The 27,296-nt window shown below is 38.6% G+C and overlaps 1 protein-coding gene across 4 annotated transcripts in view; it reads left to right on the top strand.

Moving 5' to 3' along the window:
• MAP4K4 (mitogen-activated protein kinase kinase kinase kinase 4) overlaps positions 1-25,148 on the top strand; it is a 121,346-nt gene extending 96,198 nt beyond the window's left edge. Inside the window, exons 17-33 of one of the 4 annotated variants that reach the window (XM_075265153.1) lie at positions 2,531-2,761; positions 5,155-5,261; positions 6,452-6,603; positions 6,892-6,989; positions 7,423-7,431; positions 8,103-8,278; positions 8,370-8,490; positions 9,224-9,406; positions 11,123-11,240; positions 12,308-12,478; positions 15,132-15,275; positions 16,129-16,263; positions 17,833-17,933; positions 18,068-18,217; positions 20,380-20,539; positions 20,626-20,765; positions 22,247-25,147. In XM_075265153.1, the coding sequence (XP_075121254.1) occupies positions 2,531-2,761; positions 5,155-5,261; positions 6,452-6,603; positions 6,892-6,989; positions 7,423-7,431; positions 8,103-8,278; positions 8,370-8,490; positions 9,224-9,406; positions 11,123-11,240; positions 12,308-12,478; positions 15,132-15,275; positions 16,129-16,263; positions 17,833-17,933; positions 18,068-18,217; positions 20,380-20,539; positions 20,626-20,765; positions 22,247-22,330 (2,280 nt within the window). In that variant the 3' untranslated portion in view covers positions 22,331-25,147. Of the gene's footprint in view, positions 1-2,530; positions 2,762-5,154; positions 5,262-6,451; positions 6,604-6,891; positions 6,990-7,422; positions 7,432-8,102; positions 8,279-8,369; positions 8,491-9,223; positions 9,407-11,122; positions 11,241-12,307; positions 12,479-15,131; positions 15,276-16,128; positions 16,264-17,832; positions 17,934-18,067; positions 18,218-20,379; positions 20,540-20,625; positions 20,766-22,246 lie in introns of all 4 variants that reach the window. The other 3 variants (XM_075265154.1, XM_075265155.1, XM_075265156.1) reach the window with 3 other exon arrangements.
• Positions 25,149-27,296: the final 2,148 nt, after the last annotated feature.

Here is a 27,296-nt window from a genome sequence, read left to right as displayed (position 1 = left end):
TAGAAAAAGGCTTCAATTTACATATCAGTATAGATAGGATCCTTGAGATGGGACAACTCCTTTAAGGGAGGAACTTTTTTCTTTTTATCTTACAGTTACATGTACACTTCATTTCAATTTTAATTTTTAACCAGCCTTTGCAAAGCTGTTCTCCTATTCAGATCCATTATACTTTTTGGACATTTTACCGTATGAGAAAACAACTGCTGCAGCAGATTTGTTTGTCATAGAATAGGAAACGTTTCTAAATCCATGTTTGTTAGGCAGTTATTTTCTGAACCATTGCTGCTCTGCTCTCTGTGGTGGTCTGTATTTTTAGAAACAACTTACTGGAGCACATACATCCTATTTATAGTCTCCCAGAATACAACCCAGAGAGAATCCACTTGTACACTTCACCTTAACTGGCCATTTCTTGCCTAATTCACTGGGGGACACAGCACCATGGGTATTAACCTGTCCACTAGGGGATGAAAAGAATTGTTGGCTCTGCCTTCGGTCTATACCCGTCTTACAAACACTGTGCTTAATTAGTTTAAACCTAGAGTCTGTAGGAGGCCGACATAACCTGACTCAGGTCTTACATTGTTTTACTGTCTTTTGCCCAGGCCCAAGCAACAATGTGAATGTTTTGTTTGTTTGTTTTTGTTTGTTTTTGGTTTTTTTTTTGTTTTTTTCTGCCTGGATGTTGTTCGGGCATTTCGGGACTATTTGTCTCACTGTACTTTTCTGATGTTCAGACACTTTCCTCTTCCCTCCTGAGGGCCGTGTTAGAGGTCTGCTTCCAACTCCCTATGGATCTTGTCTGCGAGCTAGGAAGCCTATTGGCTTAAGGGTAAGGCTCTGCCCTTTCGTGTGATGGCTCAGTCCACGAGAGCTATTGAAGCTCCCTGGGTAGTTCGGCATCAGGCTTCTGTAAGGCTGCCAACTGGGCCTCCATCCACACTTTTACTAAGTTTTACCAGATCCATTCTGAGGCCTCTGCTGAAGCCAGTTTGTGTCATAAGGTTCTGCAAGCAGCTGTGTGCTAGGTGGTTCGCATGGCTGTGTAATCCCCACCCTCTGAGACTGCTTTAGGACTTCCCATGGTGCTGTGTCCCCCAATAAATTAGGCGAGAAAGAGGGATTTTTTTGTACTCATCTTAAAATCCTTTTTTCAACTTTTTCACTGGGGCACACAGATCCATCCTTGTTTTTGTTTTTTTTGTTACTGTTTCCTGTCCAAGCTGTTTGGTTCTTTTCGGGTTCAGGAAATGTTGGTGGCTGTTGGTTCCCTGCTATTTTTCTTTTTTGTGTCTCTTCCCAAATGCTGCGGTACAATCTGAGTAAGCACAGTGTCTGTGAGATGGGTGTTTGTCACACTTAGTCTGAGTCCCCATGTTGCAGAGAATCTGTTTTGGGGTTTGTTTGTTTTTTTTGTAGGTTTATCTAATAGCAGCTATAACAGCAATTGGAAATATATAGAAAGCACTTATACTTCTCCCTTCTGTCAAATTTAATCCAGGCTTTGGCTCAAAAAACCGCAGCTTTTCCACAATGTGGGGCATTAGCCTTAAAGGAATTGTCTACTATTTTCTTGGGTCTAGGCAAGAATATGCAGTGGTATCAAATAAAGAAGTAATCTATGCGCTTCTCAGTTTTCCACAATAACGGTCCCTGGTGGACTTGCTGCTGTGACATACATCATGTGACCAGTGAATAACATATGTGACCAACCATAACAGGACCCACAGAGAATGGAGTTTCAGGGGATTGGGTTGAGTTTATAACTTATGTCTTTATTTTATACCACTTGCTACAATTTTGGACGACCCCTTTAATTTTGAGTTAAAAAGAAATTAAGTTGCTAACCTATAGCAAAAATATTCCACTTTCCAAGAGATGGAACTTAAAGCACAGACTACAGTGTAACCAAGGAATAGAAGTTTTGCTTTTTACCATATTTACCTCGCCGTACATGCAGATCATAAGAAACACTGTTCTTGAAAAGTTCTTGCAGAAATATTCTGGTTGTATGGAAAAGATGCCACCAGAATCCAGTAGAGGTGACTTTACAGTGTTTGGAACAGTATAATTTTCCTCTATAAATTACTAAGCCCCAGTCATAGACTTGATTCTTCATGATCTGTATCATATGGATTCTGAATGCAATCCTTATAGCATTCCATGGGTCCATGAGCCTCTGTGTGCCTCTTTTCTATGGGAGCAGTGGATTATGTGGAGGCCTTAATGTGTATATGTAACTTTCAGGGTGAGTATTGTTTCACAACCGTTTTTTTTCCTCTATGGTGTCCTTTCAATGACAGGCGGTGCATGAATTTTTGCTTAGCAGTTCACTAACAGTATTTCATCATATTGCCAGCCCATCATCTATTCCATGCGATTATTTTTCCCTACAACTGTGTCAGTGAGCTTGCTTTTGTCTTGTTTTTGTCCTTGTCTGACTTTTTCAATTCCAATGGAAAAGAATTTAAAAAGTCAGTGATGCCAGTGCTCCATGTAAATGTTTTATGTCTTGTTTTCTTGTAAGGTACAATGGTCTCATCTGGCATCCCTCAAGAACAATGTTTCCCCTGTCTCGCGATCCCATTCCTTCAGTGACCCTTCTCCCAAATTTGCACCTCACCATCTTCGTTCTCAGGACCCACACCCACCCCCACGCAATGAAGTTCTAAGTCAAAGTTCTGACCCTAAATCTGACATACCTGAGCCCAACCAAAGAGTTTGGGCTAGATCAGACAGTGAAGAGGTGCCACCAAGGGTAAGATGTAGTAAATAGTAAGATAAGTACCATAGTTTGTGTGTGTGTAGGGCCAGGCTATAGTGTGTCAGCACATGACACAACTTACAGGTGCATCTCAATAAATTAGAATATCATCAAAAATTTTATTTTTCTTAGCAATTCAATGGAAAAAGTGAAACACACTTAGAACTTATAACACACAAATATTATATTGAGTCATTACAAACAATTAACTTTTTTTCAAGTGTTTATTTCTGTTAATGTTGATGATTATGGCTTATAGCCAAGGAAAACCAAAAAAATATCTCAGAAAATTACAATAATGAACCCAAAACAGCTGCAAAGGTTTCCTAAGCGTTTAAAAAGGTCTCTTAGTTTGGTTCAGTAGGCAGCACAATCATGGGGAAGACTGCTGACTTGACTGATGTCCAGAAAGAGTCATTGACACACTCCACAAGGAGTGCCACAAAAGATCATTGCTAAAGAAGCTGGCTGTTCACAGAGTGCTGTATCAAATCATATTAATGAAAAATTGAGTGGAAGGAAAAAGTGTGGTAGAAAAAGGTGCACAAGCAAACGGGATATCCGCAGCCTTGATAAGATTAAGAAAAGGCCATTTAAAAATTTGGGGGAGATTCACAAGGATAGGACTGCTGCTGGAGTCAGTGCTTCAAGAGCCACCACACACAGATGTATCCAGCACATGGGATACAAGTGTCACATTCCATGTGTCAAGCCACACATGAACAATAGACAATGCCAGAAGCGTCTTACCTGGGTCAAGGAGAGAGAGCTGGATTGTTGCTCAGTGGTCAAAAGTGGTGTTTTCAGATGAAAGTAAATTTTGCATTTCATTTGGAAATCAAGGCCCCAGAGTCTGGAGGAAGACTGGAGACGCTGTACACAATCCAAGCTGCTTGAGGTCTAGTTTGATGTTTCCACAATCAGTGATGGTTTGGGCAGCCATGTCATCTGCTGGTGTAGGTCCACTGTGTTTTATCAGGACCAAAGTCAGTGCAGCCGTCTACCAGGAAATTCTAGAGCACTTCTGGCTTCCTCTGCCGCAAGCTTTTTGGAGATGAAATTTTCATTTTCTGACAGGACTTACCTGTCCACACTGCCAAAAGTACCAAGACCTGGTTTAATAACCACAGTATCACTTTGCTTATTTGGCCAGCAAACTCGCCTGACCTTAACCCCATAGAGAATCTATGTGCTATTATCAAGAGGAAGGTGGGACACCAGACCCAACAATGCAGACAAGCTGAAGGCTGCTATCCTATAACCTGGGCTTCCATAACACCTCTGCAGTGCCACAGGCTGATCCCTCCATGCTACATTGCCACATTGATGCAGTCATTCATGCAAAAGGATCCCCGACCAATTATTGAGCGCATCTACTGGGCATACTTTTGATTTGGCCAACATTTATGTGTTATTTTTTATTTTTTTTTATTTTTATTTTTTTATTACAGTTGGTCTTATATAATCTAATTTTCTAAGGTAATGACTTTTGGGTTTTCTTTGGCTCTAAGCCAATAATCATCAACATTAACAGAAATAAATGCTTGAAAAGTTCACTCTGTAATGACTCAATATAATATGTTTCACTTTTTCAAATGAATTGCTTAAAAAAACAAAAAATTTTTTTTCATATTCTAATTTATCGAGATGAACTAGTTATGTTTATGCACAGAATGGTGGGTGTTCTAGTTAGGTCTACAGTAGATGTTTTTCTATTAGCAAGTGTGGACCTATTTTCACAGGGCTACATATTGTTCAGTTTGCAAGCTAGTTCATCTTCTAATAACATGTTGGATTAGTTGTATTGAACAGTCAGTAACATTCAGGGTTTAGCTACAGCTGGTTATCTTGGTGCCTCAGCATGTGTAGTCAGGTGCTTGAACACAATTGGAAATGAAGATATTTCATTCCTGCCATCTAGCACAAGAGGATTTAGTTTTAATTTGTACTTCTCTTCTTCTGTCCATTTTAGAAGAATTCAAATGTCAGCATAGTTTTCTTGTCTTGTTATAGTCATTGTATATATGGATCATACCTAATGAAATTCAGTTTCTATGAAATATCACAAGCTGCTTTCTTCTTTATGGAGGCTATCTGTGCGTTTCCTTTATATAAGCTTCACTACATACGACTCATGTAACCTCATTATGTTGCTTCGCTTCTCACATGTTAACAAAGTAATCGACTCCCTGAGAAACTGAAGCAACAGTTCAGCGTAAATGTTCATGGTGTGCAGTCTGAATGAAGTTTATTTCAATTTTGTGTGCGTTTTTTTTTTTTTTCTGTTGCTTTTTATATTAAAATATGTTTTTCTACGAAGAGCTTTGTTAGATTTATTGTTGACTCTCATTTGTTTCCCATTTTCTGTATTTCCATTTAATATTAAGGTGCCTGTAAGGACAACATCAAGATCACCGGTGTTGTCACGTAGAGATTCTCCTCTCCAGGGCAGTGTACAACAAAACAGCCAAACTGGACAGAGAAATTCCACAAGGTATGTCTAGAGGTGCTAGCATATATTTATAATGATGTTTGTTTTAACTAGTCCACAGTTTAACGGGTTTTGATTCTTTACATGAGCTAAACGTGTTGCCTGAAGTCACATTAAATTTTTCTTTCTTGGACAAGTAAAAATATCCTCTTATTTTTGAGGAGTAATTTTTTTTTTTTTTTTATATATACTAAGGCGAAATTCACATGGCAGTGAAAACATGTTTTTTTTTGTTTGTTTTTTTTTCCCTTTAAGCTGTTTTCACAGATCTCTTCATACACATATACACATACATATAGGGGATCGGTGAAAACTGATGCCCTTGGGCACAAGACGGCCATGAAAAATTTTACTTTTCACGGTCGTTTTGCTCCTCTTTCATATGCACCTTGCCTAAGAGGTCACTATTTAAGCAGGGAAACCATTACTACAACTGTGTTCATGTTTAAATAGCGAGTTTTAGGGCCTCTTCACACGATCAGCTGATCCAAACAGCACGCACCGCAGAAATGAATGGATGCACCTGGAACTTCCGCTTTGACGGCGGCCGGCCACTTAACCCCCCACGTGCCGGCTACGTCCATTCATTTCTATGCGTGTGTGCTGTTCGGATCGGCTTATCCGAACAGTACTCGCTCATCTCTAGTATACACGTGACCGAGCACGGTGCTTCAAAACAGAGCCCATTGATTTCAATGGGAAGTGTGCGTATATGCCGATGTACGCACGCTTCCCATTGAAATCAATGGGCTCTGTTTTGAAGCGCCGCGTTCGGACACGTCTATACTTGTCTAAATGAGCGGCGCGCTTACGCTGTGTGAAGAGGCCCTTAGGTTTCATGTTATACTGCTTTTTCAACACTTTCTATTTTTGGGGGGTTGGGGGGGGTAGTAAAATGTTGATTCCATTATTTTGAACTTTTACAATGCATTGCTCACCATATGGGATGAATGTTTGTGGTTTGGAGCATTTATGGACACAAACTTAGCTACATTATTTGTTTAATTTGTGATGAAGGGAAGATTGTGTGTGGGAGAGATTTGAAAATAAATATCTATCTATATAGGGGGCTTGAACTTGTGGCCGTTAGATTGCTTGTATCATAGACCGAAATAGATCAGGTGTTATTGCGACATTTGTATATTGCAATATTATAGCATTTACCTTTTTTAAATTGCTTGTTTTTCATTCAGCAATATTGAGCCCAGATTGCTTTGGGAGAGGGTGGAAAAACTTGTTCCCAGACCAGGCAGTGGCAGCTCTTCTGGATCCAGTAATTCCGGTTCCCAAGCAGGCTCTCATCCAGGATCTCAGAGTGGTTCTGGAGAACGCTTCCGTATGAGATGTGAGTAGGTTTCTGTGTTTTTCTTGGTAGATCACCAGATATGGAGTCTAGTTTGATTTAACGTGAAAGCAAAATGGTTATCAAGTCATTGCTTCTGTTCCACAGTTCACAGATATTGCCTCCAGTTTTGTGCAAAGTTGATCCAACTTGAAAAAACAAAACAACCCCCCCCCCAAAAAAAAAACAAAAAAAAAAACAGATATGTGGGGCAAAGGGCCATATGTATGTCCTCTACTTTTAATTTGGTATTTTTGTGTAACTTTATTTTGATATTTACTTCCTTGCTAGCATCCTCAAAATCAGAAGGGTCACCATCACAACGTCCCGACAATACAGCCAAAAAATCAGATGAGAAAAAAGAAACTGGAAGACCAGCCAAGCCTACTGTAAGAGCACATATTTTTCTTACTTGTTATTTGTCAGCTTAATGTGTTTTTTGCTCCTGAAGTGCATCTATTTAAATTGTAGTTAAATTTTCCAAGGAGTGAATGATGATCTGTAATTTCTGATGGTGCAGGGTCATATTTCATAGGAAGCGCTGAAAGGCTAAGTTTATAAGAAACCTTTATAATCTATATCATACCTCCATTTTCCCTTACAAAAGTCCTGATTCCCCTTTCTGAGACAACAATCTTTTAGGCATTTCTGGCATTTCTTATGGATATGATGGGAGTGTTGCTATTAAACATAAATCTGTGGATGCCACTTATTACTTTGGTTCAGAACATGGTTGTGTTTATTATCACTAACGTTTTGTTTCCCATTTTGTCTTTCTGGTCTTGTCTTTTATTGCATCATAACCTGAATGGGTTTATCTAGGGAGAAGTGGTAAGTAGAATCCAATAATCTGTCAAAGTATGCTTTGTTGTTATTGCTCTTACTATCATTAATGTTCTTGTCGTCGTCATCGTTATTGTCCTTATCATTAATATAGTTTTTGTTTTTATCTGCTAGTAAACTGTGAAGTATGTAGAAAAAAACCAAATCTCCTCTTTACTGGCTGCCATCAAAATTACACATGCAGCTTATATTTGCCAACATGTCTAGTGCATGGATGTTGTGCCTGCTGTAACTTGTATTGGGGTACAAGGGGTGTAATTGATTCACCCATTAAAAGAACTGAATTGGAGTCTAGGGCCTCCCTCACCCAAGCAAATATTGTCTGGAAAATGTGGACCATTTATGTTACCTGCATTTTTCAGACTGAATCTAGTTTGGAGATAGGACTTCTAGTGAACTCTTGGCTTCTGTAGTTCTAGTGTCCCACAATATATACACCGTACAGGACAGTAGGACTGGGAAATGGCCGTTTCTTTGCAGGAAATAAAGACAATATATGGTCTTGTTTTGCTGCACTAAAATTTCCCATGTACAAGAGGCCGAATAGCTGTTTGTATCAGGAACCCTTTTGTTGAATTTCTTACATTATTTTTCTGTCAGACTTTATTTTGCTTGCCTCACTTATGTTTTGTTTTTTTCTTCTTTTTCTTTTTGAAAAGGACCTGACTGCTTTAGCTAAGGAACTTCGTGCTGTGGAAGATGTGCGGCCTCTGCATAAAGTAACAGACTATTCTTCATCCAGTGAAGAATCTGGTACCACAGATGAAGAGGATGATGATATGGAACAAGAAGGAGCAGATGAATCAACCTCCGGCCCTGAGGATGCCAGAGCTATGTATGATTTGTATAAGCTCCATACTGCTTACTAGTTCACATGTTACATATATATTTCTCAAATTGTATTTTCTTTCATTTTCAATGGTTAGGTCCGCATTAAATTTGAGTAATGGAGAAACTGAGTCTGTAAAAACAATGATTGTCCATGATGATGTTGAGAGTGAGCCTGCCATGACTCCTTCCAAAGAAGGCACATTAATCGTCCGCCAGGTATGAGTGAACCAGTAACCACAACATAACCAACTCATTCATTCATGCTGTTCATTTTCCTGCATCTCATTTGTGTTGTATCAGTTAGCATCCATTCTTTATGGCAGATAATTTTTTTTTTTCTTTGCATGTGCAATACATAGATGAAGCCCCATTAATTTGCTGCTTCCTGCATGCTCTGCCACAGACACACTCTACTAATATTCTAATAAACCAGTGGTTTTCTGAACCAGAAGACTTTTAACAGACCCATTTTAGACCCTAAGCACAGATAAAACCTCTGTGATTTTTCCCATAATGTTTAAGGCAAACAGTGGGTACATTCCCATAACTGTAGTGGTTTCTTTTAAAACACTAACACTTTAATTGGTGCATAAAATGTGTGACACAATATTTTAGCTTTTGCTTCAGAAAATACAAAGTTTATAAACTCAAATACATGACTTCATACTTGGTGGTCCAGCAGTTTGGTCAAGGGTAGCCTTGCAGATAATCTGAATGTCAACCACGACAATTACATACAGGACAAAATGGGCTATGATATAATGAAATAGTATGAATACAAATAATAATTTAAAAAAAGCCCTTCACCTTTACTGTGGCCTCAAGACATGAAGTTACATGGCAGCCTCCCCCACAATCAGTTATTGTAGTCCAACGTTTAGAATTTTCCAGGGATAGTATGTTCTTAAGCAGCACTTGAACAAGACAAGTGTGCCTGTTTTTTCTACAGAGTACAGTTGACAAAAAGCGTGCCAATCAACTTGAGAGCAATGGCTTTGCCGGTCGCATTCATCTCTTGCCAGATCTCTTACAGCAAAGCCATTCCTCCTCCACCACCTCTTCCCCATCCTCAAGTCAACCGACACCTACCATGTCCCCACAGACACCCCAGGACAAGTTAACTGCTAATGAGGTATGTCTGAGACTAGTTGGCTGCTTTCATCAGGAAGCATTAACTCCCATAGTGGATGGTAACACACAATCTGGTCATGTGCTTCTGAATAACTCCACCCCAGGTTATCAATCCATACACAATTTAACATCACCAATTTATTCACGGGTTGCACCTTCATCTGCATGTCTTATTGTTCATTAAATATACATTGCACTAAAAGATCATGGGATGTGACAAACCGTAAAAGTGTTATCCTTGTTCTTGCATCCAGTACTTTTCCTCATATGTACTTTGTTTTTATTTTCATATTTATTTGTGTGTGATTCATATGATTCTTCACAATATATAGGGAGAGCAGTTTTCTCAGTCATGGAGTGTGCATAATTGATTTGGTATTCTACTCTGTAGATAAACCATTTCAAGACCATGATTAGACTTTTATATAAGAGAAACTACGCTGAGTTTTGAAAGCAATATATTTTTGTTTGGTTATTCAAATACAATTTTTTTGTGTTTATAGTTCCACCTCTCTGTAACACTTGTTTTTGCATAGGGGGATAAAAAATTGTGTCACCAGGGACAATGGTAGAAGCTCTGTCATCTTATTTTATATGTTAAATATATGGGGTTTTTGTGTTTTATTTTATTTATTTTTTATAATTTTCCATGCCACAATCTATTTTAACCCTCGGTTCACACCAGTGTTTGGCTTTCCGTTCTTCAGGTCTACATGGGTACCTGAAAAATGGAAACCCTGTTCACGTAAAAAGAACTTTTTAACTAAGCAAACATGCTGGAATTGGGTCTGCTGGGTTCAGTGGTGGAGTCTCCTACAGAGACTTCAATGCAGGGGTGAATCCAGCCTGATATGCAAGTTGGGAATAACTCCAAGCGAAGTTAATGCCACAACTATCAATGTCATACCCCCATCATCCTACCATTATTATTTTTACCTGTCTGACACATTGTATTAGTAATAAAGGGAGTGTTGCGGCACTTGGAGTTAGTGGTTTTTTGTTTGTTTTTTTAAGCAGTGTTTTCATATGAAGACTCCTAAAAATAGGCAGGACTAGACCTCGCATTACCTATCTCTTTGCTCGAATGCACAAACTATTTTTCTTTAGTAATACTGTGCCTTTGTCCATGTAAATGTGCTGGTAAGCAGATGTAACATTGTTCTTCTGTACATATGTGTATTTTCTCTGGAGCTGTTTGTGCTAATATTTATTTTAGCCCTTTTTTTGCCAACTCTGCTTGACTGCTTCATTTTAGAAAAAAACCCTTGTGCTTGCTCCATCTATGTAACCTTCACCAGGAAGAGAGTTAACTAAGCAAACATGTTAGAATGGTTGTTTCCATGTGCACTCCAAGGATGTGAAAAATTGTATTTCTGCTGCTTGTGTGTTGGGTTGTTTTCCACCACACAAGCACAACACATATGCTTGCAGTATCATGCATCTAAAAGTGCTTATCATACACTGCACACACATATTTCCTCAGTCATTTTAGAGATTACGCTTCCCACCCCAATCCTTAACCTAGCTATGATAAGAAGTTATTTTGCCAATTATGTACCTTTGATTTCACTGCTAATGTCACAAGCAATGTAATTTCCTTTAATCTTTTCAATGTGAATGTAGCCAATGTGACATCCTCTTTGTTCCCCACGTGTAACCTCTCATGTGTGGCAGGTAGTAGTTTGGTTTCTTTAACTCCTTTTGTTTTTCCTTGTAGACCCAGTCCGCAAGTAACACTCTTCAGAAACACAAATCTTCCTCCTCATTTACACCCTTTATTGATCCTCGGTTACTCCAGATTTCTCCATCTAGTGGAACAACTGTTACATCAGTGGGTAGGTACCCTCATGGAAGTAGTAAAGGTGATATTAGTACTTCCTGAGTCTTCATTTTACGCAAGGGAGGAATTGAACTAATTTTTTCGTCTTTAGTGTGTTAGATCAAATTCTTCCTTTTCGACTCAGAGAAGACTATAGTAACCAAGTTTTCTTAAGAATGTAATTTGTTATATGAAACACATTAGTTTTGCTCTGCTCTCATTTTGTGAGGTTTTGGCATGTGGTACTGTAAAAAGAGTGTTTCGTGTGCTCCAGGCTAACAGCTTCCCTGCTTCTAACAACTTTACAATGCTTATGAATTGACCATACTTAGACAGGCGTGAAGTATTCAGTAGCATAGTGAGCCTGCTGAAAACAAATCTACGCCGACTCAACAAAGATCAGCAGTGCAATGAAAGATACTTAGTGCTTTGGTTAGCTGTGTGCACATTGACCGCATCCATCAACGAATGAGCATTTTATTTTACATATTCTTAAGTCTTTAATCTGTTGACCTCTGGAAGGTCATTGTTCACAAATATGTACTTCATTTGTGGTGGTGTTGACAACACTGTGATAAAAATGAATCTAACCATCATTTCTACATCCTGTGCGTTGCTGGCCACATTTTCAATAAAGGTTTGATACTTAACTGCATGCAGAGCTTAGTTCCTTTTTTTTTTTTTTTTTTTTTTTTTTTTTCCTTTTCCTTCTTCTTTTTTCCTTTTGTAACCCAAACATAGTTAGGATGTCAAGCATGCTAAGTTTGTGGGTCATATCTATCCGTGTCTTACAGCTGTAGTCACAGATTATATACCCACCCCTGTTAACTACACTTCAGTGCCCCCAAATGTAAGCCCTCTGGATTGTCTGTGTTAACAGTGTAAATATACATACACAGGGCCTTGTGTTTTCCCCCACACCTTGTAGTGCCGTCTGCCTCTCCACCCTGCTTGCTGTGTGCAGTGTAAAAAAAAATAAAAAATGATGAAGTTTTTGTCATTGAACATGTAATTGCTTATATCTTTCAGGTACATACATGCGCACACTGGAAGCTAACCTTAAAAATACTAATTTTATTTTAGTGGGATTTTCCAGTGAAGCGCTGAGGCCAGATGCTATGAGGCAGGATCCCACAAGGAAAGGATCCGTTGTTAATGTTAATCCCACAAACACAAGGCCACAGAGTGATACTCCTGAGATTCGGAAATACAAGAAGAGATTTAACTCTGAAATACTCTGCGCTGCACTATGGGGTAAGTTTATCCTGTTTATGGCATGAAGAATATATTTTTGAAATTTTATTGAAGATCCTGGACTGCGGCCTATTTTTGCATTTATTTGATGGTGGATTCCTGACCTGGATCCTTATGTGACATGTACCCTACCTATTTTTATTCTACCTAGTATGCCTCTCTGGAATTTTGTTTTTGGTGTGTGTGTGTGTCTATATAGATAGAGTGCCTTGCAAAAGTATTCGGTCACCTTGAACTTTTCAACCTTTTGCAACATTTCAGTCTTCAAACATAAATATATAAAATTTTAATTTTTGGGGGGGAAGAAACAACAAGTGGGACACAGTTGTGAAGTGGAATGAAATTTATTGGATATTTTAAACTTTAATAAAGAAAAAACTGAAAAGTGGGATGTGCAAAATTATTCGGCCCCTTTACTTTCAGTGCAACAAACTCACTCCGTTCAGTTCAGTGAGGATCTCTGACTGATCCAATGTTGTCCTAAATGACTGATGATGATAAATAGAATCCACCTGTGTGTGATCAAGTCTCAGTATAAATGCACCTGCTCTGTGATAGGCTCAGGGTTCTGTTTAAAGCGCAGAGAGCATCATGAAGACCAAGGAACACACCAGGCAGGTCCCCGATACTGTTGTGGAGAAGAATAAAGCTCGATTTGGATACAAAAAGATTTCCCAAGCTTTAAACATTCCTCTAAACTTTCATCTCAAACAAGGAGAAGACTGATCAGAGAGTCTTCCCAAGATTACTCTGGATGAACTGCAGAGATCTACAGCTGAGGTGGGAGAGTCTGTCCATAGGACAACAATCAGTTGTACACTGCACAAATCTGGCCTTTATGGAAGAGTGGCAAGAAGAAAGCCATTTCACAAAGGTATATATAAAAAGTCTGGTTTAAAGTTGGCCACAAGCCACTTGAGAGACACCAAACATGTGAAAGAAGGTGCTCTGGTCAGGTGAAACCAAAATCGAAGTTTTTGGCCACAATGCAAAATGATATGTTTGGCGTAAAAGCAACACAGCTCATCACCCGGAATACACCATCCCCACTGTCAAACATGGTGGTGGAAGCATCATGGTTTGGGCCTGCTTTTCTTCAGCGGGGACAGGGAAGATGGTTAAAATTGATGGGAAGATGGATGAGCCAAATACAGGACCATTGTGGAAGAAAACCTGTTGGAGTCTGCAACCTGAGACTGGGACAGAGATTTATCTTCCAACAAGACAATGATCCAAAACATAAAGCAAAATCTACAATGGAATGGTTCACAAATAAACGTATCCAGGTGTTAGAATGGCCAAGTCACAGTCCAGACCTGAATCCAATCGAGAATCTGTGGAAAGAGCTGAAAACTTCTGTTCACAAATGCTCTCCATCCAACCTCACTGAGCTCCAGATGTTTTGCAAGGAAGAATGGGCAAGAATTTCAGCCTCTCAATATGCAAAACTGATAGAGACATACCCCAAGCGACTTGTAGCTGTAAAAGTATTAACGCAAGGGGGGGCCGAATAATTTTGCACGCTCAATCTTTCAGTTTTTTATTTGTTAAACAAGTTTAAAATATCCAATAAATTTCGTTACACTTCATAATTGTATTCCACTTGTTGTTGATTCCCCCCCCCCCCCCAAATTAAAATTTTATCTTTGTTTGAAACCTGAAATGTGGCAAAAGGTTGAAAAGTCATTACAATTGTAGGTACACATTAATGCAATTTATATGCTGAAAATTATCTTCTGCATTTTAAAGCATCCGCCTTTGGCACTCTAGCTGCTGTGAATCTATAACCCCCAGCATACTCCTTTCACTTCTGTTGGAGTTCTAAGAATGTGTATGCTGGGAGTTTTACAAGAGGTTAGTTATCAAAAGTTGCTGAGCCCTGCCTTAAAGGGAGTAAATAATAGTAACGTGTTTTACATTTGTATAATAAGTGATTCATCCAAACATTGTTAAATGGGAATAGCTTATTGTAGCTATGGAGCTAATATTTCTTGTCCCTCAGCATATGTTGCCATATTTGCCAAATCTGTTGCTTCTGCTGTGGAATTTGCAAATTCCACTCAAATTCTACACTGGCCAGGTGTTATCTTCAGACCTCCCATTCATTTCTAGGGGAACACGCTGGCAGAATCATGACATTTATTTTGTCTGCTAGCTGAAAAAATTCAGCATCTGTCTTCCTTTTAAAATGAACATTGACTACAGTTAGGGCTAGTTCACACGCGAACTGCCCGCGCGGGTTTTGACACAGAGAGAGACGCGGCGACCATCGCTGTCGCGGCTTAACCCTCTGCTGTCGGCTCAAATGAATGAGCCGACATAGGAGGGAGCTGCCGGGGGCGGAAGCCGCGCGGCTGAGCCTGCGCGGCTTCCGCCTGAAGAAAGGACATGTCCTTTCTTTTCTCCGCTAGCAGCAGCTCGCCGCTAGCGGAGAACAGAAGCCCGGCGGTCTCCATAGACCACCATTATAAGGGAAGGTTTTGGACGCGAAATCCGCTGTCAAAAACCTCCCCTTATACTCACGTGTGAACTAGCCCTTAGGTAGTATTTGGAGCTGACTTTCAGGTGCAATTCACCTCAAGATCCACTCCAGATTCTGCTATATGAACATATTCATACAGGTTCTAATGTTTTTTCTGCTTTTCTCTCACAGGTGTGAATTTGTTGGTTGGCACTGAAAGTGGATTAATGTTATTAGACAGAAGTGGTCAGGGAAAAGTCTACCCGCTTATCAACAGAAGACGATTTCAGCAGATGGATGTCCTTGAGGGCTTGAATGTGTTAGTTACAATATCAGGTACATCTGAATTTATAATCCCTTCAAAACCATATAAATCATATCTGCAATTAACGGAATTTGGGTAAATACATGTAGCCTGTGATAGTGAGTTTTTTGTTTCTTGGTTTTTTGTTTTTTTTTACATTTCTTAGGTAGTTTGTTTTTGGTTCTACTGGTGCCTTGCTATACAACATACACAGAGGAATAGCTTGAAGCTCCTGGTCCCGGTTGCAAAATTTGTTAGAGGGGCCTCTATTTAGCCTGTGCTATTTAGAATTGTGGTATATTTTGTGTCATGGGTTCCCACTCAGGGTGGCTACTCAAACCTAGGTACATAACGGGCTTCTAGGGGGTACTTTAAGAAACCTAATTATTGGTCTTTTTGTAATCTCTAGCATTGTGTAGGATCATATTTTAATAAGGCTTATCTAATTGAGGGATGAGTACTTGGCTTAGAAATGTTAAGACACTCTGTTCTAAAGGATCCAGTAAGTGTGCAGTTTAGTAAAAGTGATATTCAAGTTAGGGATCTGTACCGGATTAAAATTTCAGGAGCCCAAAACCTTAGGCACACAAAGCATATATCCGTTATGTTGAAATATATTAACCATGAACCAATCAAGATCTATCAGAGAGCAACATGCATTCAAAACAATTAATGTAGCTTTGGTAATATCTAAGGCATTCAAAGTCTTGTGAAAGGAAAGTCCAAATTTCAATTCCTAATTTTAATATAGGGTACATATCTGTAATGGTCAATATTATTCGTGCTTGGGTCCTATGAATTGTAAAGTGCTGTAGAATATGTTGGCACTATACAAATAAAGATGATTATTGTTCTTATAGCATAGTGTGTGTTTGCTGTCAATAGGAAAGAAGAACAAGTTGCGAGTATATTACTTGTCTTGGCTGAGAAACAAAATTCTCCACAATGACCCAGAGGTTGAGAAGAAACAAGGATGGACAACTGTTGGTGATTTGGAAGGTTGCGTGCACTATAAAGTTGGTAAGTATAAGGGTGGAGTCATTTATATTGAGTTGTATGTTTTATAATTTTTTTTTAAATTTATTTAATGATTTACTATTTAAACAGATTGCTTCCTAAATGCAAGACTGTGCCACTTTCTAAGTATTCTTCATGAACCTTTTCCCATTATTTTAGTGCTGAAGGGAGTGTGTAATTTACAGCTCGCGGAAAAAGCAAATGACCGGCTCCCATTGAATTCAATAGGAGCCAGTTTTTGGTCGCGGATTCCGCGCCAAAATCCGGACTAAATAACTACGTGTGAACTGGGATTCACCCTATATTCACACAATAATCGACCATGTGATAGCAGTTTGTTGTTTTTTTTTCTTTTCTGGTTTTTATTTTTTTTTATTTTTTATTAAATCATCCTGTGAATATAGGGTAAGCCCTAAATTCCTTTGTTACTGTAGTACTTTTAAAATGCCAATTTGATAGCTCGAGCTTGACTCATTACATACATAGTGTCATCATCCAAGTTGCTTTGCTGTTGAGAACATGCTGAGTACCTTATGCTTTTTGAGAGAGAACTGAAATAGATTATTCAGCTGTGTGAAATAAGTGAAAATTTGCTATGACCATGATGATTATTAGATATTTACACTTAATCCTTTTAACTTTAGTGCACACAGACCTCACCAGGTCTTGTGGCACACTGTCTCCATGGTTCTCCTATTTAGTATGACTAGTCTTGCTTTATGGCATCTTAGAACTAATAATAGCATTAGAAGAAAGAACAAAATAATTGAAGCCTAGGAAACAATGTACATAACTTAATTTCAGTCTTTTGCATGTTAGGAAACTGCCAGAGTTTTCATAGGTATAATTGACATGCTGCAATTTGGAGAAAAAAAAAAAACAATTGGTTTTGGAAATCACAGCATATTTTTCTGCACTGTGTCTTTGCAGGAACTGTAGAACACTGGCCAAACCGCAGTGTTTATCGCATATGGGACCCCAACCTTAAATGGGTTTTTCCATTTTGGCATTTATGGCTATATCCATTTACAATATGAGGGCAGGTCCACACCTGCGCTCGGTCTGTGCTTTGCAGGTTTCCATTTTCTACCTGAGAAACTGAACATGAGACGGAAACCGGCAGTCAGTTTTCAAACCCATCCACTCAAATGGGTTTGCAAAGTGTCTGCCCTTGAGCGTTTTCTGCCTCTCTGTGGCGCAACCGGTTTTTGTTTTTTTTAACTGGACACAAAGTTGGACATGCAGGACTTTGTGTCCAGTTAAAAAAAAAAAAAAAAAAAAAAAATTTGCAGCGGAGACCAGAAAATAGTCACGGGCAGACACTGACTGCCGGGTTTCCGTCTCCTGTCCAGTTTCTCAGGCAGAAGACGGAAACCCACAAAGCGCAGTCTGGGCGCAGGTGTGAACCCGCCCTAAGTCATAAATACAAATATTGTTTGTTTTTTTCATTTCATACTCACCAGCACACAAGTAATGTCAATATATGAAGTGCTTTCTTTGGAATAATGTTAAAATGCTCTTAATGGCTGTATGAGTTTAAGTTTTAATATTTGCTGTTTTCTTTTACTTTAGTAAAATATGAGCGCATCAAGTTTTTGGTAATTGCTTTAAAGAGTTCAGTGGAAGTTTATGCCTGGGCGCCCAAGCCATATCACAAATTCATGGCCTTTAAGGTTTGTATGCTGTTAATTTATTTATTTTTAAGATGTATGTTATAGTATGCAAGTGTTTATACACTTTTGCAGTTGTCTTCAGACTTAAAAAAAAAAAAAAATAATTGACTTATTTTATTATTCTTTTGTTGTAGTCATTTGGAGACTTGGTACATAGGCCCCTCTTAGTTGACCTGACTGTTGAAGAAGGACAAAGGCTAAAAGTGATTTATGGTTCCTGTGCTGGTTTTCATGCTGTTGATGTGGACTCAGGAGCTGTCTATGACATTTATCTACCAACACATGTAAGTACTGTAAATTTCAAAGAGCACTGTGGGCTCTTGGAACTTTCCCACCATTGACATGTCACATCCATTGGTTTTGGCGTTGCTGTTTAAAGGAGCTCTATCATTGGGAAAAGTCATTTTTAGCGAAGCACATACTTGCATAGCCTTTAGAAAGAAAGGCCATTTCACATGTACCTTTTGTATGTAAACTGCATCAGTAGTTTTTGAATAAGTCCGTTTTTATCTATATGCTAATTAGCCTTCTCTCCGTGCAACCAGAAGTGTCTCTGTGCACCCTCTCTGCTATTCTCTATGTGTGTACAGCAGAGGCTGCTGTGCTGATGACTCCTCTCCCTGCTCTCATACACTGAGAATAGCAGACGGTCATCACAGACACTTCCGGGGTGCACGGAGGAGGCTAATTAGCATATGAATAAAAACTGACTTATACCTGAAGATCGTTACCCCGAAACGCCTTACCTTATACCAATAGAATCCACTTTTGCCACTACTTCTGCCTAATGGATTCCTGTTCTTCGGAGAGCGCATGCAACAGGGTTTGGTTTTGGTAAACTTTTTCCTCCACCCGTACGCCCCCCAAGTGAACTAAGCCTTATAGATACAACACAGTTTACGGGAAATACTTTTGGGGTTCATTGAGGTATATATTTTTTAAATACATGAAAGATATTCCCACTCCAGTAAATTAAAAAAGCAGAATGTGGTTAAATGTAGAATGGCATCTGTCATTTCTCACCTCTTTTATGATCACATAAACTTGTGATGGCAACCAGCCCGTCACCTTGTGCTGTCCACAATAATGAAAACTGTATGGACAGCAGAAAACAATAGATTATACAAAAAAAAAAAAAAAACACACCTCAAAATCAGTGCAACATATGAATCAATGTAATCTAGCACTGGCTGACTTGCTTTATTTATTACTAGCCTCTGCCCGCGACTTCGTCTGCGGGTTGTTGGCGTCGATGATCCACCTATATTCAGCAAATTGCTGCCGTCGATGGTTTGCATGCTCCGGCATTTCGCCAGCTCTCAAGCTGTCCTGCTGCTGACCTTGTTCCTCGCACCGTGCCTGTGATTGTTCTGGCATCTCAGAAGCTCGCTGGGACGCCATATAATGAGCGTGTTATTGGTGTTGATGTTCTGCATTCTCCAGCGTTTTGGCAGCTCTCAAGCTGGCCTGCCGCTGAACTTGTTTCTTGCACTGTGCCTGTGATTGTTCCAGCATCTTAGCACCTTGCTGGAACGTCATATAATGAGTGTGTTGTTGGCGTTGATGATCCGCCTCTCCGGCGTTTCGGCAGCTGTCAAGCTGGCCTGCTGCTGAACTCGTTTCTCGCACCGTGCCTGTGATTGTTCTGGTATCTCAGCAGCTCGTTGCGACGCCAAATAATGAGTGTGTTGTTGGTGTTGATGACCCCCTCAGCTCCACTTGTGTAGAACTCTGTGACTTCTGGCTACCTTCATATCTGTCCTTGTTTGAGACAAATTAGATTTTCTTTTTCCAAGCATGTTAAAAATTGGCAAACTGCAAATTTGGATTGAAGGTGTTTGCCCATGTCAGTTTGTCTGCAATGCCTGGAGCAGATCAGATAATATGCAGATCAGATGTTGTACACTGAGGGTTAGCTGTTACACAGAGAGATAAGAGTTCTGGCTTTCTCAGAAGCGGAGATAAGAGCAGTGTAATATAGTATGTGAACCAAAATTCATAAGTCGTGAAGCTATATCATTTACTGGGATCAGAAGTAACCTACGTATATTTTAATCGAGGTTACAATCTATTTATGTGCCAAATTTGATTTGAATCCGTTGACCCACAAACATACAAACTTTCACATTTATGATATTAGTAGGATTATTGCTGGGCAATTTTATATTTTTGAAGTATTATGTTTTGGTTTTTTTGCAAAAGAAATGCTAGCGGTTTTAGGAAAAAGAAACCCATGTGCTAAGCAAAATGCTGCTTTCAGGAACCTCTCCAAAAAAATCTTCTTCAAAATCAGCTTAAAAAGTAGATTTTTTATTTTATTTTTTTGTGCCTGACAAAAAGCCGTGTGTGAGTTTACCCTAATCTGTTGAGGAAAAAACCCATATGCAGTAGCCCAACCTAGAGTGACACTAAATCTTACTTTCGCCTTTTTTTTGTTCTTTTACAGATCCAGAGCAGTATCCAGCCACATGCAATTATTATTCTCCCAAATACAGATGGCATGGAGTTGTTGGTTTGTTATGAAGATGAAGGAGTTTATGTTAATACTTATGGCAGGATCACCAAAGACGTGGTTCTACAATGGGGAGAAATGCCAACATCTGTTGGTATGTATTACAAGGCAATAGATTTAATATACGTTATAAATAATGGTAAAATGTTGCTTCTGTCTAATTGTCTGTTTATTTTTCAGCATATATTCGATCTAACCAGATAATGGGATGGGGTGAAAAAGCCATTGAAATTCGATCTGTTGAAACTGGTCACCTTGATGGAGTTTTTATGCACAAAAGGGCACAAAGACTAAAGTTTTTGTGTGAGCGAAATGATAAGGTAAAACTCCTGCTGGGCACTATGCATACATCAAATATGTCCACCAAACCCACACAAAACATTTTATATTTTCAGAGCTTTAAAATGTATCTGCCAATTCCAATACATTTAACAGCAGTGACTAGTAACCAACATCATATACATTGATGGTCTGCAGCTGCAGTATATCATGCATTATATGCAACCTGTTTAACTCCTTTCCCAACATCCACCGTAATAGTACGGCAGATGCTAGGTCTTTAAAGATGGCAGCCACTCTACTTCAGCACAGCTGTCATAGCTACTGGGTCTCAGCTGTAATGTATAGCGGAGACCCAGAGCTAATGCTTGTGAGTCCATTCTGATTGAGGGCAATAGAGGCCAGAATTCCCGCTCCCCAAAATAAAAAAGTTTGCCCCTTACCTTTCCAATTGCAGGCCGGCTCCTGCGATCTCCTGTTCCCATGGCAGCCTAGAGCCTTCTAAAGACTTCCAGGCCTGCAATAGGGATATTACTATAGCAGTTGATCTATGGTCAGCTGCAATAGCAATATACCGAATGTCCTATAGACTGCAAAACAGTTGTATTGCAGTCTGTGGGGCTTGCAATAAAACAATTGCAGGTTCTAGTCCCCCAGTAATAATAATAAAAAATAAAATAATTAAAAAAAACCTATAAAAAAAATATTAAACTGCCCAAAAGTTCAAATCGCCTCCCTTTTCCTAGAATACATATGAATCTAAAAAATAACTGTGAAACCTCAGAAGTGCCGAACAGACACTTTTTATCTGTTTCACATCTGATAAAAACTTAAATAAAAAGTGATTAAAAGCAAAAGACATTCACCAAAATGGTATAACTAAAAAGTACACCTGACCCCTCTAAAAAGACAGTTTATGCATCCCCTTACATGGAAATATATATATATATATATATATATATATATATATATATATATATATATATTTAAAAAAAAAAAAGTTATTGGTGTCAGAGTTATTGTGACTTCAAGAAAAAAAATGTTTGCAAAGTTTTAGTTTTAGGGGCTAAAATGTAAATCTATATAAATTTGGTATCCCGGGAATTGTACTGAAACATAGAATACAGGTGACATGTCATTTTATTGTCAGTGTATGTAAGGCTGGTAGGTTTAAGGCTATGAAGGAAAATCAGAGGCAGACTATGTAAAAGACCATGCAAAAAGGCTCTGAGCCAGAAGTGACAGGTCTGAGGGCAGGACCAGCAGATATGGAAGGTAGTGCCTAGGGCATTGCAGCCCCTAAAACACAGGTGATACTCTAGGGTAAAAGCTGTGGGGACCAGATACATCCTGTTCAGGATCTTTAAAGAAGGTTCCATAAGAGTGACCTGCCAACTGCTTATGCAAATAGAAGTACAGTATTCAATCCATTGGGCTGTGGCTAAAAAAACTTTTGAAATAGTGAAATTATTATTTTTTTTATTCTCTTTGTAATATTACTGATTCTCTAATCTGTACACAGGTTTTCTTTGCTTCTGTGAGGTCTGGCGGAAGCAGTCAAGTATATTTCATGACCCTGGGCAGGAGTTCTCTTTTGAGCTGGTAACAAGTGGAACTGCTGACATCTCCCCTACAGTCTTCGTAATCTCCGTAACTTGAAATCATTTGCAACTGGAGTACAACCACATTCATTTAGTGGATTTTGTGTTTCTAACATAGGGGAGAAGATTACAGAACCTTTATGCAGCTTGCAAGGCAGCTGGGGCTGTAATGCCTTTTGTTGGGTGCTACAAAACATCTGAGGGTTCTACTAACTTAGACATTTCCTCTTACTTAAAAATAAGTTGTAAGTAAGACATGAAACAATAAGTCACACTAAAAGCACCCCTTCACCAAGAAAAAAATGGAATTTAACACAGTCCAAGAGAACTTAACAAGCCTTTCTGATGATGCACAGCCAGGCTTACTAATATTTCACTTATTTAATTTAGTGGTTTTTTTTCTGTTTTGTTTTCTTATGTTGATTATGACAAAGGAAAGTTCATATAATAAACTGTATTTATAAAATGTGAAAGGCAGCAGCTAACGTTTTTTTTTTTTTTTGTTGTTTTTTTTTTTTTTTTATTGCTACACAGTCTCGGGCCAATGTTGTAAATTGTTGAAGTTTGCCTTTTTTTTTTTTTTTCTTCCACATTTTGCATCCCTACACAATGTGTCACAGTATTAGCGCTGCCTCATCCTTAGCTTTTTATTGAGTTTCTCCTAGAAATCCACAGTAAGCGTGCATGTAGTCAAGCTGGCTTAAATTTGTACTGTAGAAAGGGAACAAAACAGGGTTGTGGAGTTGGACATTGCAGGCAAATTCCAATCAACTTATTTTTTTCTCCTACCTCATTTTGAGCGATGCACAAACCCCTTTTGTGCCATGAGACTTGCCTGATAGTTTCAGGTACCTTGGTCACTCAAGGGCTTGATGAAGAGGTTGACTCATTTTGCTTAAATATCACTTCTAACATGAATGTGTAATTTTAATACCAAATTTATGCCAGGCTGATATTAAAAGTTCATCCACGCTGGCAGAAGTTGGCATTAATAACGGCACAACATAGCAATGCGGTGGTGACAACAACTTGTGTTCATTGGTTTTTCACTTTTCAGTTCTATGTGTACCATTTTCATACAAACCTGTAGGGCTTTCTGCTCTGTGAAAAACAGATGTAGCATTAAAGATCAGTTTTAGGCTAGTTCTCTAAATTCTAAATTGTAAGTCACTACATGGGGTATGGGAGGGATGGCTTATTGCTGAATGGGAGGTGTATTATTATTTTTTAAGAATGCAATGCACTAAAACAATTCTAAGAATGTAGTTAATAATACTTATTCCTAACAGACATACTGTACCTGTGTTTCAATGTATGATTCCCAGTTCTGACTTTTTTAATAAGAATATAAAATAGTCCACTTTATTTTCGGAAAGTTTTGACATTTGTAACAAATGTCTGGACAGGGAATAACCTGCTTATTGACTCCCCCATTCTTGACTTGAGGTTTCTGGAGTGTACAGTTGTGGTTGATGTAGCAATGCACAGTGTCATTCAACCCTTTTTGACGGACTCTTTCTTTCTGGTGTGAAGTACATTGTTGACAGCTGCCTTAAGCTGTTCATTTGTGAACAGTTTCTCTTTTTAATATAGACATAGACTACTCTTCCTTTGTTTCTGCCATTGTATGAAAGCATTTTTTTCCACTTGCTCTTGTTCTATACAGTGAAGGAATGGAGTGGATTATGGCAAGGCTGGTTTGTTTTAGGGTAGGGGGACAGACACCAGGAGTTCATGGGGTTTTAATAAAACCTGGGTTATTGACTTGTTCCTCCAATCCTCCACATGTGCACACGTTTCTGCAGTCACTCACGTGGTATGAAAGCCTTATTTTTGATGGCAGAAATCTAATTGTGGAATTTTGTTTCCATATTTTTCAGACGCACTGAAAAGTACTGTTCACATGTACATTTAGTTCCATTCTGGTTGTGAAGGGCAGTATACATATCAAAGAGCAGAGTTCCTGAGCTTTCTGAAATTTCACCACCAGAACAGGTTCTAATCCCTAATTTTGTCTCCCATGAGCCCAATAAAAAATAATCACTGGAACAAATTTCAGGTTTTAATGGTGGTCTGTGTTAAACCTACTGAAGGTGGAGATTAACTGGAGCAGATCAAGCTTTGCAAATGTCCATCACTGCAGCAAGTATGGGGTCATCCGCGTACCTGTACTTGCTTTTCAGTGGGATCTATTTATAATACTAAAAGCTGATCCAGTTTAAAACCAGTATTAACAGCAAAAACCACTGTCAGAAAGCTGAATGCATTTGCTCTTTGATTTAGTTACTTCATAAGAAATTATAGGGTTGAATTACAGAAACTGTATGACTGCAGTGTTGCTTACTTTTTTCTGTTTTATGCACATGTGACATTGGAGAAAATGTTTACATTTTTGTTAAACTAATGTGCATCACATATTTATGTTTTTTTAAGTGAATTTTTTGCATAATTTTAGTAATACACATTTTGTGACCTATAACCTCATTTTTTCATTAATAATAGTGCGAAAAAGGCAACAGTGACAAACTGCATAAAATTACTAATTGTGTAACTGCAAAGCAGACTTGTGTCAAGTAAACATTCTCAGACATTTTGCAGTGCTATCTAACTTATGTCTACTGTGTTTCATGGAAGTTCCTATTTTCCCCATTTTTTCCCCCTTAAATAAAGTAAAATTGACACCTACATTTATGTGGACTGCATTCATTTCATAGATTGCAGTGGTGGATCGATAATAGGATTGACTTGTCCATTGATGCACATTTATAGTATATGTCTAAGTATAGCATAAATGTTTATGTGGAAACCTGGCAAATGCCAGAATTCCTTACCTGCAGTGGAATCCATAATTTTGAAATGTATTGACTTGTTCTATTGAAGAAAATGTTTGCAAATATCTGGAACTCTGTGTTATTCTTACTGGTTTCAATAAGAGCCCATGTCTGGTCCAAAAATAACCTTAAGATGTGCTAAAATATTTCACTTTGGACTGTATTTTACTGGTAAATTAGATAGTGTGTTCTTATAGTAGCCAACACCAGAGAACTGAACACATTATATTAACATTACCTAGCTGCCATGATCAGCATTTACAAGGCCCCTAAAACTCAGCACAGCTGATCACTGCCTCATAAACCAGTAGATCCCAGTCAATTAACATCATTTAACATGATCTGGATTGTCAGGAACATTAACAAAAACTAAAGCTAACATGAGGAGCATTGTTTTTATTGTACTGGATGCGATTTCATCAAAAGATTCAGTAGTTCAACTATAAATTATATATTTCATTTTGTGTTTCTCCTGAGGATCGCCTCTGCTGGACACACATCAAATCCAGGCCAAACAGAAGCAGATAGGAGTAAGCTGACACCGGGTCAGGTTTAATTGATCCAGTTGCAAAATTTATAGAAAATAAAACAAAAACAAAACAGAAAGTAAATCTTGTCTATCTGGCACCTACTACACATTCAATAGCATTTAAGTATATAGCAACTGGAGCGATTCTCCCTGCCAGCTAACATTTATATCACTATCTAACAACCTCTTGCTGATGTGTATCTGTCACACAGGTAGGCTTTCTGTGTTCTCAGAGAGAGACATTCCTCTAGTCTTTATTAACCCCTGGTGACATCTGGTGTAACAGTACATTGGATGCCAGGTCTTTAAAGATGGCAGCCACCATAGCAACTGCATCTCTGCTGTAGAGTACAGTAGTTCACTTTGATCATGGAAATTGCAGGCCAGGGTGGTAAGGAATACCCCCTCTGACAGTTCAGTGCTATGTTACAGTACAGTCAGGGTGGGTGCCTCACAGCCCAATGATGACTCGTAGCTATGAGGATTGCCCTTTTGACAGTGGGGATGCATCAGTGACGAAACGGATTTCTCCACCATTGGGTCACATACAGGGAAAGCTGACTGATCGCTGAATTCACCACACTATTGGCTTTCTAGCTGTATATTTAAACTGCAATCAAACAAATCAACCCCCCCCTTTCCCTTGAATACATATAAAAGTAAAATATTAATATGAAATACATACACGCTGTATGTATTTGAATTTCATATGTATATGAAATATATACACGCTAGTTATCCTCGTGTCCGAAAATGCCCAGTCTACAAACTTCTAAAAAATATTTTTTCCCATGCGGTAAATGCTGTAGTGGGGAAAAGAAAAAAATCAAACATGCCAAACCACTGTTTTTCACTGTTTCGCCTCCTGATAAAAACTTGAATAAAAAGTGATCAAAGCAATAGACGTTCCCCAAAATGGTATAACTAAAATGTACACCTGGTCCTGCAAAATAACACTCCATGTGCATGCCCGTAAACGGAAATCTAAAAAAGTAATGGTGACTTGTAGAAAAAAATTTTTTTTGCAAGTTTTAGATTTTTAAGGGATAAATTTGGTATCCACAGATCCGAAACATAGAATATAGGTGGCGTGTCATTTTGGCTGCAGATTGAAGCCTGTAAGAAAGCCACACAAATACTTTCTTCAAGTCCACTCCATTCTGAATGTTTTTTTTTTCCAGCTTCCCAGTACATTGTACAAAATAATAAATGGTACTATTATGAAGAAAAATTTGTCTAGCAAACATAAAGCTCTCAAATGGCTCTGAGAACAGAAAAATGAAAACTGTATGGGGTTTGAAAGGCAGGGAGTTGAAAATGAAAACTGGAAAAGTCACAGTTGGAAAAGGGTCAAATACCCACCCTCTCTGAATTAACTAATTTAATTAACAGGTGAGGGCCTCTGCCTGGTACATCACATAGGAGAGGAATTTGGGCCAAATCTGCCTGCCCTCCACAACCAATCCTGCACCAGTATTTCAGTATGTTTTGTGCAAAATGCTGCAATAGAATAGAAGTGATTACTATAAAATAGAAGTTTACTTTGTCAAAAAAAAAAAAAGTGAACAATGAATAAAAAAAGCAGTTAAATCAAATTATTGTTTGGGGTGA

The sequence above is a fragment of the Leptodactylus fuscus genome, chromosome 2 (genome assembly GCF_031893055.1).
Source record: "Leptodactylus fuscus isolate aLepFus1 chromosome 2, aLepFus1.hap2, whole genome shotgun sequence".
Classification (NCBI taxonomy): Eukaryota; Metazoa; Chordata; class Amphibia; order Anura; family Leptodactylidae; genus Leptodactylus; species Leptodactylus fuscus.
The sequence above is the reverse complement of the archived record's forward strand: the minus strand, read 5'-3'. Positions and strand labels throughout refer to the sequence as shown.